Source organism: Pempheris klunzingeri, chromosome 8 (assembly GCF_042242105.1).
Source record: "Pempheris klunzingeri isolate RE-2024b chromosome 8, fPemKlu1.hap1, whole genome shotgun sequence".
In the NCBI taxonomy this organism is placed as follows: Eukaryota; Metazoa; Chordata; class Actinopteri; order Acropomatiformes; family Pempheridae; genus Pempheris; species Pempheris klunzingeri.
In genome coordinates this window covers 12,305,366-12,320,750 of record NC_092019.1, presented here as the reverse complement: position 1 = coordinate 12,320,750, position 15,385 = coordinate 12,305,366, and the positions used below count along the sequence as shown (strand labels likewise).

General features: G+C 40.8%; 1 protein-coding gene across 1 annotated transcript in view; it reads left to right on the top strand.

The window, feature by feature from the left end:
• Positions 1-15,385, top strand: part of col14a1a (collagen, type XIV, alpha 1a) — a 128,767-nt gene that overhangs the window by 29,070 nt on the left and 84,312 nt on the right. The window contains exons 6-15 of the mRNA XM_070834822.1: positions 9,601-9,756; positions 9,972-10,091; positions 10,365-10,529; positions 10,720-10,884; positions 11,630-11,781; positions 12,619-12,748; positions 13,146-13,291; positions 13,468-13,597; positions 13,822-13,961; positions 14,363-14,489. Coding sequence (XP_070690923.1) covers positions 9,601-9,756; positions 9,972-10,091; positions 10,365-10,529; positions 10,720-10,884; positions 11,630-11,781; positions 12,619-12,748; positions 13,146-13,291; positions 13,468-13,597; positions 13,822-13,961; positions 14,363-14,489 — 1,431 coding nt within the window. The remainder of the gene's footprint in view (positions 1-9,600; positions 9,757-9,971; positions 10,092-10,364; positions 10,530-10,719; positions 10,885-11,629; positions 11,782-12,618; positions 12,749-13,145; positions 13,292-13,467; positions 13,598-13,821; positions 13,962-14,362; positions 14,490-15,385) is intronic.

The following is a 15,385-nucleotide window of genomic DNA, read 5'->3' as shown; positions in this document are numbered from 1 at the left end:
AACATAACCTGCCCAAACATGTAGCAGAGACCATGGATGTAAGATAGAAACTATGTTGTCACATCTCTACCCGTGGACACCGTCACCGTCATATCACCCAACCCAATGTTTTAACCGTTTCACTCTCTTTTATTTGTCATTACCCTTTATTGTCCATCCATTGTCTATACCGCTTAATCTTAAGGGTTGCAAGGGGGGCTGGAGCCAATTCCAGCTGACATTGGGCGAAAGGCGGAGTACATGCTGGACTGGTGGCCAGTCAATCACAGGGCTACCCTTTATTCTACTTCACTTAAATTAAAGTTACAAATATTGATGAAAAGCCACTAATGCCTCCGAGACGTCTTCGTTTACTTAACTTGATAAACTTCGATATTGATACAAATCCACTCATTAAATGGTTGACTGGCTTTGTCTTAGCTTTTGTACATAAAGCAATCAGAGCGCCAGGCCGACGGGTCACACAAACAAGTGGAAATCATTGAGCAATAACGGGCAGCAGCCTCTCCTTCCCTTCATGCTACGGTGCCTTTTTCCATGCATATCACCTAATAGGATGTGAGCGGACTTTTGCCTCCCTCTTCCCCTGACTGAGGCTTCAAACCAGCGCTCACACAGCCAGACACACACAGACTGAACCCAAGGGACAGATGTAGTTAAAGTTGAACTGGAGGCCAATGAGATTCAGTTGACATTCACCATCCTGATCGTGAAAGAGAAGGAAAGAACCCTCTAGTATCCATCACATCTGCAGAGGGTAACAAACACACACCTGGAGAATAAGGTTTCTATATTTATAGCCGACCCTAATTCTTACTATTATCATTTATTTCAGCCTTGGCCCTCTTAAGCTAGATCCGTGCATGTGTGTGTGTGTTCATTTCTCTATACTTATCACCTTGTTAATTCCCAGCTTTAACATTCATTTAGTCATAATCTCTCCATCTCTTGGAGCCTGTGTGCTATGTGTGCATATCTGTATGTGCGCCTGTGTGCTTTATTTATTGCCCTATTAGTTTCCAGAATTACCAGTTATAGAGTTCCTCTGTTGTTGTGGATTTTGCTCAGTATTTAATTTAATTCCTCCCCGTTCAGTCAGGGTGATGCTCAGTGGCTACACAAGATGTCAAAGGTTTGTGGCCAGAAAGATGTATCATTAGGCTGAGAAATAGCTAGAGAGACCGAGTGAGGAGGAGGCCAGAACGATACCACAAATGATAGGAGAGAATACATTGAATAAATGCAGCCTGCTAAAGTATGTGCAGGCTACAAAGTAACTGGTGAGGAATGCTATCGGTTCCTCTGAATGCCTCTAAACATTACATCAGTTCTTTCCATTTGAGAGCAAAACGAGCCAGATATGTATGTCATTGCTTAAAAGCACTAAACGCTCTGAGAAATTGGAAAGATTCACGAATGATGTGAATTTGCGCACTTTCAAAATGAGCTGGTGTGTAGTGTCAAGGGCAAAGTAAGGAGAGCGTTAAAGACAAGTATTTAGAGAGAGTAAGCCAAAATGAAAAGTGAGGTGGCGAAGAGTGAACGCAGATAAACGTCCTCCAGAAATGCACATATCGTCTCCATTTGTCTCGTCTCACTTAACACTTTTCCATTATTGCAAGTTGTGTTTTACTTTTGTGTTGGACGTTCGCCAGGTACTGAAGTATTCCTACTGAGAGGAACTGAAGAAATATCATCCTCACACACGTTGAATGTGCGTCCAGAGACTTGGGACTGGATTGGTCATTGCTCACTTGGATGTGTGTGTGTGTGTGTGTGTGTGTGTGGGGGGGGGGGGGACTTTTGACTTTTGTCCTTGTCCCCGATTAAGGTTCATGGCTGAGTTGAGGTAATTGTCTGACAGTGGTTAACAAGTGCACGTATGTGTGGATGTGCTAATGGCATTTCGGTCATTAGTGGCAAGGACTCCTTAAGTGCAGAGGTCAATCAGGACAATTAGCGCCCACTTCCTCCCTGATTTTCCCCTGCTGTAGCTCCTCTTTCCTTCCCTCCTCATGGTTACACATAAAAGCCATATTGCACTGAATGATTCTGTAGCGGAAAACAGAAACACTGCAGGTGTAGTTTGACTAGAAATGTGTTGATAAGGACACCTTCTTCATGCACTTTACCCTCTTTCTATCACTCTACCTCGTTTTACTGTCTGACCTTTCGTAACCTCTTTTGTTCCCTAAGTTCTCTTTCCTCTCTTGTCAAATATTTTCTCTTTATTCCTCAGTCTTCCCCTACTTCCGTTCCCAATGGTTTACTCATCAGACCTTAAACTGTTGTTTGAAAAGACCACATACCCCTATTGTAAGGAGAGGCTCATTTATTGCTCAGACGATTTTAAAAACTGATATCATTTGTGGAATACAAATCATTTATGTTTTGCATACATTTTTCAGTGGCTTGTAATAACTTTAGCTGCAGCAAAGCTTCCTTACTGTACATTGAATTGATGAATGTATACACCTGTTAAACTAACATTTGCTCGTGTTTGAAGACGGCAAACTAAAAGATAGAAACAGAGGAGTGGAGAGGTAAAACAAGGGTGGGCTGGCAAGTAAACTGTCCCTGCTGCATAATTAATAGGTAAGCCAGTGCTGTGTTGTATAGTGACACAAAAAAAAGCCAGGTGTGAGAGACACACCCATCTCTTAGGTTCTTACAATGTGTGCATGGAGCTAAAAAATAACCAGACGTGATAAGAGGGACTCTGCTTTTGAAATAGAAACCCACACAGTTCAACAAGTGTGTGTGAGTGCGTACCAGAGATTAGAGGAATACAAACGGTGAGAAAGAAGCAAGGCAAACAGAGAAAGATAGAGATGGAGTGACAGACTCAGAGAGAGACAGTTTAGAGGGAATGTGTTGCTTTCAGCATACATATAGTGTCTGTTTTGTGAGAGAGCGTCGGCGTATTCAGTGAAGCTGAACAGAGCAAGACAGTGGATTAAAGATCAGGAGGCCAAACAGGGAAAAGGTCTCTGATGGAACAATACAAACTGTCTGAAAACAGCTGTCGGATTACACCTTAAAACCCACTGGATCACACTTCTTACGCACACATGACCGCACACACACAAACTAGGCCCACAGGTCTCACAGGTGAATATGAATATGAATGTTTGTGCCTGGCTGAGTTTGTCTGAGTTGCTCTGAGGGCCACTGAGCAATCGACAGGTTTATCAATCTGCTGCCGGCCTCCTGATTGAATAAACAAGCTAATAAAGCAAAGGAAATCTTGTTTTTGAGCTCTTATGCATCATTGGTTCTTTCTGGGAGAAACTGCTGTAGGCCAGCTGAAACAGCTCTCTGGTAGTCTGACAGCAAATAAATTAATACCCTACCATTGAAATATGTTCATTTAAATGTATTATTTCTGGAAAGTGATATTAATGGCATTTTTATATAGATTTACATGACATTTTGACACTTCTTTGCAGTTAAACAGGTTATAATAAGGAAAACCGGCCAGCAGGGTCAGTTTTTCACTTCATTATGTCTTCTTTGTGACTGTCACTTTAAATGCTATCCACATTTTCATCTCAGTTTGTTAGAGCACTTAGCAAGCACACCTACACATGAGCAGACGAGGTGGAAAGGACCAGACTGTATTGATTTAAAGTGGACATTTTTCTCCACAACATACAGGAAATTGCTTATATTGAAACATTGGGTTCTACATGATAAACAGCAGGCAGGAGAGAGAGATCTTATTACTGCTCATCCTGAAATGATATATTGAGAAAACATCTCTCAGGGGTGACCATAAAAGAGGCAGTTCACCTACTGTATCATATTATTTCCATTTCATCATTTCGCTTAAGTGTACTCTAAAACCGAGTGGACCAGTGCATCAAAATCAAACGTATCATACTGAGTTAGACTATTTGGGAATAAATGTCGAATTATTTTTGTAATCAATTATCCTTATCTTGGAGTTGAAGTGCAGGTTCACGCAGGAATCAAACTTTTGCCAAGAGAATATAGGAAATGTCACTGATGTGTGCACGGTCGCTGCTGCTATCCATCTTTCTGTATGTCTGTCACTGTTCTCAATGTTAATTCCAGACACTGAAACACAATCACAGTGGCGGGGGAAATAAAACTTAACTAGAGAGAGATTGAAATGACAGCACACTCCACTGATCCCTGGCTAAATAGGGGTCAGCAATAAATCATGGCCGACTGGGAAGAGCCACTGCTAATGAGAATAGAGAGAGCGACAAAGAGACGGAAGAAACAGAGGGAGGAAAAGTTTTCTAAACTAGACAAGTATGTGCATTTGAAGATGTGTTCTGCGTGTCTGTAAATAGACAGACTCTATTGTCTCTATTTGTTTGTGTACTGTGCATACATTACTCTCCCAACCATATTCATACGTGAGAGTGTGTGTTACCTCCTGGGAGTTGGAGATTACAAAGCAATCTGCTTTGCTTTAATTAATCTGGTCTGCTTTACAGATAACATGCAGCCTATACGTCTGTGCTTTTAAACCTTCATGTGCTTTGCTTGCGAGTTTGTGTACAGCTACAAATGTTACCACTAGTTACTGCTTCTCATACTACTCCTCTACGTTTCTCTCTTGTAGCTCCCACTTCTGTTTTCCATCTTTTTCACCCCCTTTGTTGCTGCATGTCTGTCTTTGCTCTTGCAGCCAGCCAACAGTGGCTTCCATTGTTGTGCTCACATTTTTAATACCCATTTCTCCACTCCCACACAAGTTAATTCAATTGTCAAGGAGCCACGTATTTTTTCCCACAGCACTGCAGACTGCACTGTGGGTTGAGCTGTAAAATGTGGCCGCTCCCTCTCTCATGGACACCAGGTGGACCCTCTGTCTACTCACATGCTCGCATGCCAGTTACGGTTGGTGCTTGTCCAATTGTGCACTCGTATGTAAATGGGTTCGGCGATGGCAGTGCCTCCTCTAATCATGTGTTTCAATGCAAATAAGGTTCAGATGTGGTTCAGCCAAACCTCACAGTTCCCAGTCAGTCAATATAAAGACATAGAAACCAATCTGCAAATTCAGCCTATGACATAAAATGCTTGAGCTATAGCTGCTTTAGTTTCAGGGTCCCAGTACCGTCACACTGTCACGGCGTACTGGGACACTTCAACAGAGCGAAGGCGTCTTTAATGTTACCAAAAACACCTGTGATTTTCCTGCTATGGCAAATAAAATATCTGCTGAGAAAACATTCTAATTTTAAAATGCAGAAATGTTGGCTCCAATAGCTGATTGAGGTGTTATATGTTCTCCAACAGAGAGAAGAAAACTAGCAGTGCTATTTCTGCCAGCCATGACGTCAGAGACCATCAGCGGATGGTGGAGCAGATACAGTTCTTTGGATAATTATTCATGTATATTTGTATGTCATCCCATGACATATATACACAATCTGTAAATTGAGTTAAACTTTGGTAAGTCTTACCTTTATCCTAGAGGCGATGCCTCCATGCCTGCTGTTCAAAAGTTAACAACCTTGAATGTATCAGCACTTCAAGATTTCCCAATTTTAAAAAGAAATATTCAAATATTTTTGAATAAAAATACAAGAGCACACACACCTTATGGTGGAGACTGGCATGTCTTGCGCTCTGTCATGGTTTGTTTTAGGTAGCGGAGTGTTAAAGACACATTTCAGTGCCAAACAAAGCCTGTATCTTATTACTTAGCTGCAGAGAGAATGAGACAGTGAAGAGGAGAGAGGCGGAGCTGCACATCAGTAGTAAGCGGTTACTTAGAAAAGGAACCACTTGGCACCACAGAATCTGTCAATATAGCTGCGGTATTTCATTAAACAGTGTTTTGCTTTCATACCGTTCTTCTTTTCTCCCTGCTTCGCTTGTTTACCTTCCTTCCTTTCACACTTTTTCCCCCTTATTTGTGTACAGAGACTCAGCTCCCCACTGTTCCCCTATAACTGCTCTTTGACCTGCAGCAAAGGCGTGAGACGGGAAGAGAAAAGGGATGGAAGAGGTAGAGAGGAGGAGGAGGAGGAGAAGAAAGGCAGATGGGGCTTAGAAGGAGCAGAGGGACCTTTGACAAGCCTCCTATTGTCTGGCATTCAGGCAGAGAGCAGAGAGAAGAGACTCAATAGCAAGTACAGTAGTACAGTAAGATACTGGAGGCATTCTCTCCATTGTTCACATCCATTGTTGGGAGGGAAACGTCATATTCTGCATATTTATGTGTAGGACCACGTATGCATGACTTTGATTCCCTATCCCTCTGTCTCCTTTTATTATATTCTCTGTGTCCATGGTTTACATACATCTGCCACATGATTACAGACATGATTGTGGATTATTTTCAGCTATTTCTAAATCCTTCGCTACATTTGTGTGTAGTCCTTAATAAAGTAGTGATTTACTAAATCAGGTTTAGAACTTAAGAAAGACTCAAGGCTTGGAAACATATTAACCAAATATATTAAACTTAACTGCCTTTGTAAAGCAGGTATGGCTTCACTCATGCACTATCTGGAGAAATGTGTGCATTTTAGGAGTCAGTGGAAACTTATTTATGAAGTTAAGAGTGCAAGATATCCAATAAAGTTAACATAGCTTAACCAACATAATTTGTTTGTTTGTTTTTTAAATATAATTTGGTAATTTAGTCTAATGTTACTGGCACAGTGTTTTGCAATTATATTTTTGTAGCTATATTCTGTTTTAAGAGTGTTCCCAGTTTACATTATTAGTAAACAGCATTTTTATCAAAAGTCAGGTCAAACGTGTTGACTATTCTATATTAATTGTTAACACGTGGCAGTTTGTGGGTGTACTTTTTAATTAGTGAGATGCAACATTTCTCTAATTGTTTGTTCACTCACCCAAGTGTCATTAGACACTACTGCTCCAATATTAACAAACGATGGATAGCGCTGAGTGTAATTGTGGTAAAAAGTGGTAAATAAACATTTTCACTCGCTAATTTAACGAGATTTGTTAGTATTTAATCATTTAACACAAAATGTACATTCAATCTGCTGTCGCTTGTAAAGAATTACTACCCAGTCCCGCTAAAACGACATTAAAGTTTGTGAGGTTTTACAGAGACGTCTACAAAAAACTGAGCATAACATAATGCACACATTTATGTCAAAACACACAACCTGGGTACAAATAAATAACTTCTACCCAAAATTTCATGTTTACTGAAAGGGATCATCTACCTTTGGTAATCATAGAAGTTGTTACTGAAACTACTACACTACACTACTGAAACTGAATGGCAGCGAATGGTTTCTTGTAGGAAAATCGACCGTTGATATCCAACTAAATTGACTGTTTACAGACGTCAGAAGTGAAGCAGAGGGGCAACCTTGATTATTGCTTCATATGTAAAACACCAGTGTTGTGCCTAGTTGAAGGTCGTTCTCACCACCCTGCCAACAATGAGCTAGGGAATGGCCAAGCGAGCTGTAATTAGCTGTAATTACGACCCTCTAATCCTCTGTTTACCATCTCCTTCATCTGTCTCGATGGCTTTTCCCTCCACTTAGTGCCCCACTCTCCTTCTCTCACTCTTTCCTGACCATTAAGTTCCTTGTCTCTCTATTTACCCACAGTGTCCACAGCACTAATGATAGAAACTCACAAACCCTGAATGTCTCTCACCTTTTATCAAAGCTCCTCAGCTGATATGAGATCTGTGTCTTTGTGTGTCTTCTGTAGCATCTAAAAATCCTTTCTGGTGCTTAGTTATGCCTCTTTCTATTTTTCAACATAAGATTTCATTTAAAGGCCATGTTTGATAGTTTTGTAAGAAGGAAACCATCCAAAAAAACTCACTCTCCCAATTTAGACCATCATATACAGTAGGATGTTTAAAAGAGTTCTCCTCATTCCTTTAAATGGTAATAGAAAAATGGAAAACTGTGACTCTTATGTACCTGAACTCTGAGGATGTGTTCATAATCCTCTTGGCCTTTTCAAAACGTTACGTAAGATTATTTTATAATAGCTCTTCGGTCTTATATGTTATGCATCTGCAAACCAAAGATTAACATCAGTTGTCTCTCGACCTTGCTGTCGTCTCTTCTCTCCTCCATCTGCCATCGGTAGCAGATGGATGGTTCAAACAGTCAGACAGACACAAGCAGCAGACAGAAGGCTCTGTCTGGAAAGTCACTTTTTTGAAAGGGATACCTGCGTGGCTTACTGTCAGACAATGTGTCTTTTAAGAATTTAAATCTTGAAATAGTGTTTGCCTGAGATAGTAGCACAAATAACACAGCTGGTACAGTCAATGTTACATAGATTTTTTTTAGGAATGAAATAAAAAGATAACTCGCCAAAATACAGTAAATCCCTTCCATGTTTCATCTAATGTGTTGTGCAAGGGCACCAGCCACCTGTTCATGTTAACTTCAGAGTCATTCTTGTCAGCATGCATTTCTGACAAATATCGTAAGATTGTGAAGGAACATCTCTTTTAGCCACCAAATGGCAGTTTATCTGGACACGAGAAGAACAAAACTGCAATAAAGTTCTTGGGACTAACCCAGGGCATTGCAATTACCCAGTATGCACCTGAGCCATTAAACTAACACCTGTTGTTAGTGTAGTGAGAAACTGAACCTTTCACTCTGCTGTCCTATAGGACATGTTGAAATAACTAAGTCCTATTGTGTTCAGTTTGGATTAATTAGTGAAAATGTTAACTAGCATCAGCTGGATTATCTGCATTGTATCACTCAGCTCTGTAATCTTTGTCTTTTTAAGGTACAAAAAACTGATGATTCTCATTTCCTATAGTCAGCACTCTCTTATTACTTTTCTTCATTTAGACAAAAATGTCCAACCTTAACAGCAAGTTTTGAATTATCCACGATCGCTTTTGTAGACAGATTGGGGATTTATGATGCAACGTTAAGTGGATGTCTTCATTTATAGGATAGCATACACGGCAGGATGACGAGATAAGCAGTACTGTTATCATGATAAATTAACCAATAAAAGTGTGTGTGTGTGTGTGTGTGCGTGTGTATGTGACTGCTTCAACAATATTGACTCATATCTATTCTCGTTGCTGATTTCAGGTGGGAGTTTTCACATGTAGATTTCCCTCTTAAAACTGTCAGTTTTTTTTCCACATATCTTGTTTAGAGAGTATTTCTAAGAAGAGGAGGTTATGAGATACTGGAGAGAAGAGCACCACTGAGTTTGAGGGAGGCTCTCAAGATGTTTTTATATTTTTACATCATGCATTTTATATGCTTTAGAGCAAAAAAGAGATGCAGGACATGTTTTATGTGTTAGAGCTTGTTTTGTATTGTAAACAACGAGATTAGTCAGTGTCTATTATACATGATGTCTAATTTTCTGAGCTCTGTTTCTGGCTGTTCGGATTAAATTGTGTTTTTTGTACAATAAAGCCAATCTGAAACCTGCTAACTTGAGGTGTGAATTTGTTGTGTTTTTCTGAGTTTTGGCTGAGACACCTGCATATCAAAAGTAAAAGCACAATGTTTTTAAAGGACGTTTTCTTTTCAGTTCATTATTTATTAGTCCCACATTCTGTCTGATTGTTCCTGGTTGTGGTTAGTTTGAATTCACGTCTGTCTTCTCTCCTCCCGTTAGCTGATCAGTTTGTGTGCCACACTGAGGCCATTGCAGACATTGTAATCCTGGTGGACGGCTCCTGGAGTATTGGTCGGCTTAACTTCCGGCTGGTCCGCATGTTCTTGGAAAACCTTGTCAATGCCTTTGAAGTTGGCATCGATAAGACAAGGATAGGTGGGTCCCTGCTACTTTCCTCCTTGAACAGATGGGGCCACCATGGGGCCAATATGGTCTTCTAATGTTTGTGTAAATTTATTAATTTCCTTAATACCGATACTTTGCTCATATCTGTCAGAAAATAGTGTCATTTTTGTATCGGCTTTCATCCAGATTTAAGCAATTAATACAAGCAAATAACAAGTTGTGTTTGTGTAAATGTGTGTTTCTAGGTCTGGCTCAGTACAGTGGTGATCCCCGGATAGAGTGGCACCTAAACGCTTTCTCCACTAAAGATGCCGTTATTGATGCTGTCAAAAACCTGCCCTACAAAGGAGGAAACACTCTCACAGGTGCTGGATATTACTGATTCTAGTCTTTTTTTTTTTTACTGTTCATGTATGCTGATTACTAGTTTAGTGTGTTAAGAATTTGCGGAATTTCCCTCTTTTGGCTTTCTGTATAATCCTGGTACTTTCACCACATTTTACTTCTCCGTTCTTCTCTGCTTACTTTCCTTGAATATTTTTTCTTCTTTGCCTCTTTTTTATTATGCTTTTACCCACTCTGCCCCCTCTCCCCTTTGTCATTCTCCTCCTCCTCTTTCTGTCTCCTCGTCTCTCCAGGCCTTGCGCTGACTTATATCTTGGAGAACTGTTTCAAGCCAGAATCTGGCTCTCGACCTGGTATACCCAAGATTGGGATCCTCATCACTGATGGGAAGTCTCAGGATGATGTCATACCGCCAGCAGAGAGCCTGCGAAATGCTGGTGTTGAGCTGTTTGCTATTGGTGAGAATGGACACACGCAAAGGAAGAGTCCTACTTTTACCTCAATGAGTTAAAAAAACACTATGTAGTTTTTCTAAGTCCATGCCAGTGATGTTTCTTTGAACTAAACTTCCTCAAAAGTTTACTGTCCTCCAGTGCTTTTATATGCTGAATGTTATCTCTGAATGATGTGCCTCTCTCTCGTTCCCAGGTGTGAAGAATGCTGATGAGAATGAGTTGCACTCCATCGCCTCAGAGCCAGACAACACTCATGTCTACAATGTGGCCGACTTCAACATCATGAGCTCTATAGTCGAGGGACTGACCAGAACAGTGTGCGAACAAGTGGAGCAGCAAGACAAGGACATCAAGCAGAGTAAGGAAACAACAGGACGCGGAGTGAGAAAGAGAGACTGCAGCTATCATACATAAGTAATATCACAGACAAGCGTTTTTAAGCACTTACATGCAAACTAGAGTAGTTGCTACAATCTGCCATATCAATTATCCTGAGTAAGGCAAAGTGCAATGCTATAAGTGGTGAAATCAACAGTGGGTGGTGTGATTACTTTGGCTCGCATGTATCCTTAAATGAATAAATGATTAAAAGAAATGTTGAAATGATAAGTCAAACAGCATCTATACTCACAAAGTAGGTTTTGTGTGTGGTGCGAATTAAAGCCTATATATGTAGATAAAGCTTGAGTGTCCAGAGATGCTCGTATTTACTGTAAAGTTTCTCCACTGGGAGGATGGTGTCACACAGCAGCCAAATACAAATGCTATCCTGCAAATAGAAATGCAATCCTGCCATAAAATGTTGGAATATTTTAGGAAGCATTGTCTTCTTTCCTCATCCTGCTCCTATTTCTCAGTCTTTCCTCTAATAAGTGTCCGTCTCTGTGGATATAAAGATGCAGGATGGAAAAACAAGAAAGAGGTCGTCTTTAAAAGGACACCATAAATCCAGTCTAATGTGTTTTGATTATATTTCAACACTATCTCTTTTTCTCTGATCCTCAACTTGTGTGAGGTTTTCTACTTAAAAGTTCCTCACTGGGAGTAACTTAATGTAATCTGATGCAATCTCTTCCCTTTTTTGTCTGCTTTTATTTCTTCAGAACAGACACCAGAGGAGGTGGGGGCACCACTTGACCTGGTGACATCAGAAGTGACGGCCCGAAGCTTTCAGGTTTCATGGAGCCATGCCCCTGGAAATGTGGAGAAATACAGAGTGGTTTATTACCCAGCTCAGGGAGGAGAGCCACAGGAGGTATATACCTAAGAACAGCACTACATTTTCGGTACTAAAGTGTTATTTACCAAGTTTAAGTGGGAAAAGCTGAGGGAGTTAACAATCAAGCTATACATGCATGTGTAGAAGCACAAAGCCTAAAAAATACTCAGTAGGAGCACAGAGAGGTGGCTTTAGGCCAGAGACGCTCAGTTTTTCCATCATATTTACTACACCAGTAGGAGTTACTATATCTGGGGTCTTTAGGCAGGTGTATGGATTGAGCTCAATTTTACCCTGAAACGCTGGTGGTATCATTCTTCTCATCCCTCCATTCACAAGTCCCTTGAACATTGATGCAGGTAGTGAAGGCTCGCTAGAAATGATACTTAGGGCTGATCCAGGCACCTGCTTGATTTTTCCAGAACATTTGACCAGAGAAGCCATTAAATCTTTTGCGTAGCTGGGTTTACAGGGACCAGATGGTCTGGAGCCGCATGTGAGGAGACCTTTCCAGCTGGCTCAGCCTGAACCTAATCTGTATCACAACTGTCATGCATTCAGATCAGAAATGAAAAATATTATTTTGCTTTAGACATTTGTGCCTTATCCCATTCAATAAATCCATTCCGTTTCCCCTTCCTATACAACTCTCTTTCCTGCCCTACCTTCCCTGCTCCCTCTTCCTCTTTCCCTTTCTTCCATTTACCATTTTCATCTTCCTCCATTTATTGCCCTACTTTCCATTTTCTCTGCCATTTTTTTGTCCCCTTATCCCTCTCCCCCATCCATTTCCACACCCCATATCTTCTCTGTCGCTTCCATCCATCTTTCACACCCCCTCACCCCACTCTCACCCTCCCCCACTCTCCCCAGGCGGTAGTGGACGGTAGTGAGACCTCAGTGGTGTTGCAGCATCTCAGCTCTCTCACGGAGTACCAGCTGGCTGTGTTTGCTGTGTACGCAAACGAGGCAAGCGAAGCTCTGAGAGGATCAGAAACAACTCGTAAGTTTATTCTTACACACAAACACACATGCGGAAATGTACTTACAAACCCTCACGCCAATGCTTCAGTCAACATCTGAGATCACAAGTTAATAACAATGGCTTAAAGGTTCGACAGTCATAGAAGCCAGACATATTGAAAATGGTGCATTCTTTGGACAGGAAGATGAAAGAATATATGATGAAGTGTTTCACTCTTCACTCTTCACTCTTAAAATCCTGGTAAAACTGTGTGTTGTGGTATCATAACAGTTATAAAACTCAAACCCTTCTTAATCAAGATCAACTCAAAAGTTTTGGTTTATTTGTCTGATTCCTCCTTGATTGATGTGTGTGTGTTTGTGTGTGTTTGTTTGTGTGTGTGTGTGGTTGTGTTTGTGGTCGCGTGTGTGTGTAGTGTCCCTTCCCACAGTGACGGGCCTCCAGCTGTTTGATGTGACTCACAGCTCCATGAAAGCAAGATGGGACAGTGTTGATGGAGTCTCTGGCTACATGCTGCTGTATGCACCGCTTACAGATGGTGGAGACTTGGATGAGAAGGAGGTAGTGAAAGAAAGATAGAAAAAGACAAAAAAAATAGATAGACATATGCTTATGAATAAGCATATATCTATCTATTTTTGTGTGTGTTTTAAATCACAACTCGGTAGTTTAGAGCTGAGAGTTTTAAAGGTGTTTTAAATGCTGTAATGTTTGGGTTTGTGCATCTTTGTCCCTAGGTCAAGGTATCGGATGCAGTTACAGAACTGGAGCTGGATGTGTTAAAACCTCACACTGAATACACCGTCACTGTTTATGCCATGTATGGAGAGGAGGCTGGTGACCCTATTACAAACCAGGAAACTACATGTGAGTAATACACAAGCGCGCATACAATTTTTAACTTCTGTCCTTATGAGGGCCCTCCTTCTGAGCCTTTAACCTAACCTTAACTTAGATTCAAACAGTCCCTCGGAGAGGTGAAGATCGTCTCTAACGTCTAAAACCCCAAACTGGTTCTCACAAAACTAGAGGTGCAAGTGCATACAAACACAAATCAATCACTTGCTCTCTCTTTCTGTCCTCTCCCTCAGTACCACTGAGTCCTCCCAGCAACCTCCAGTTCTCTGACATCACTCACAACTCCGCCCACATCAGCTGGGACCCGGCGCCCGGAGAAGTCAAAGGTTTCCGCATCATGTGGGTCAAGACAGACGGACTGGTCACAGAGCAGGTGTGTCAAAAGAAATAAGTGACATAAAGATGATGAAAGTTAGAACAAAGTGTTGGGATTGTTCTTATTGGTACGAAAAGATGTACAGATATTACAGTGATGTTTGTATGAGAGTGTCAGTGTGCACAAGCCGGAGTTGGATAAACTCTTAAAACTTGCACATTCAGTAGAAATTGGTGCCTGTGTCCAATGTGTTCCCCAAATACTAGCAGCACATGTTACTCCTGAAAAGCTGGTCATCTTCCATTGTCCGAGGCACAGCAAGAAATCTTAACAAATAATAAATGTTTTAGTGGATTTGGGGCTTTTTCAGCTGGCTGTGATTGAACTATTTTATTTTTGTATGGGCATGACTGTGGATTTCTGTGAGGATATGTCACGTGTCTGTGTGTGTTGTGCAGGTGGAGGTGGGTCCAGTGAACTCTTATGACCTCAGTGACTTGACGTCTCTGATGGAATACTCAGTGGCCATCTTTGCCTTGTACACCGAAGGCTTGTCAGATCCACTCACAGATGGATTCACCACCAGTAAGAAACTGTTGTTTTTTGACTGCAAGGATACAGTATTTAATTAGTTAGTTAGTTTGCAAACCTCGTATTTGAATATGAGCAGATGTAGATGACAAATGTTGCCACCAGTGGTAATTATTAAGTACATTTGTTCATTTGTTTTTTTTTATTTCATTTTAGTTTGTCTTCCAGATGGGTTTTATTCCATTTCCCATCTCTGCTGAGGACAATTTTGTCTCCATTTCCTGACAATAGTTTTATCAATACCATTAGAAGGCAAACCATTTCTCTCTTAGTGCCAAAGCGTGTTGAATTTTATTATCGCTACTGGTCCTTCTGCTATTTTGGAGATCTGCCCATCTCATTTACACCTCAGCATAATAACCCAGTCCCATTAAAAGGTCATTCCACTGTCCCTTACTATTTTGTCACGCTAACAGATATTGATTTGTAGAAATATCCCTTTAAGCAACAAGCAGTTGGGCTCCAGTGCTGAGTCAGCTGAATGAAATGTGTTTCTGGCAAGCAACTATTAAAGTATTCACTCTATTCGCTAAAGAGCCATGTTGGTTTTTATTTATCTCTTGGCAAACTTTGTTAAATGGAGCAGGTTTAAGAAAGGCAGATTCATGAACTAACGCAACTACACAAAACACTTTTAAGATTTTTGAGTGGGGGAGAGGGAAATGGTGGGAACCTGCATAATTAGAGTTGAGCTCTGGTACAACAGTGTTGTTGTAAGTCAAAATAATTGCTCAACAAACTGTTTAAATTGCAGTAAATTAGCACTTACAGTTGGGAAAGCAGCCGTTTAATTCCAGGTCAGTGATTGTACCATGATCCAAAATGAAGCTAGCTCATGGTTATACTGTTTGGCTTTTATCGTACTACTTTTTGCATAGTAATGCATGTGC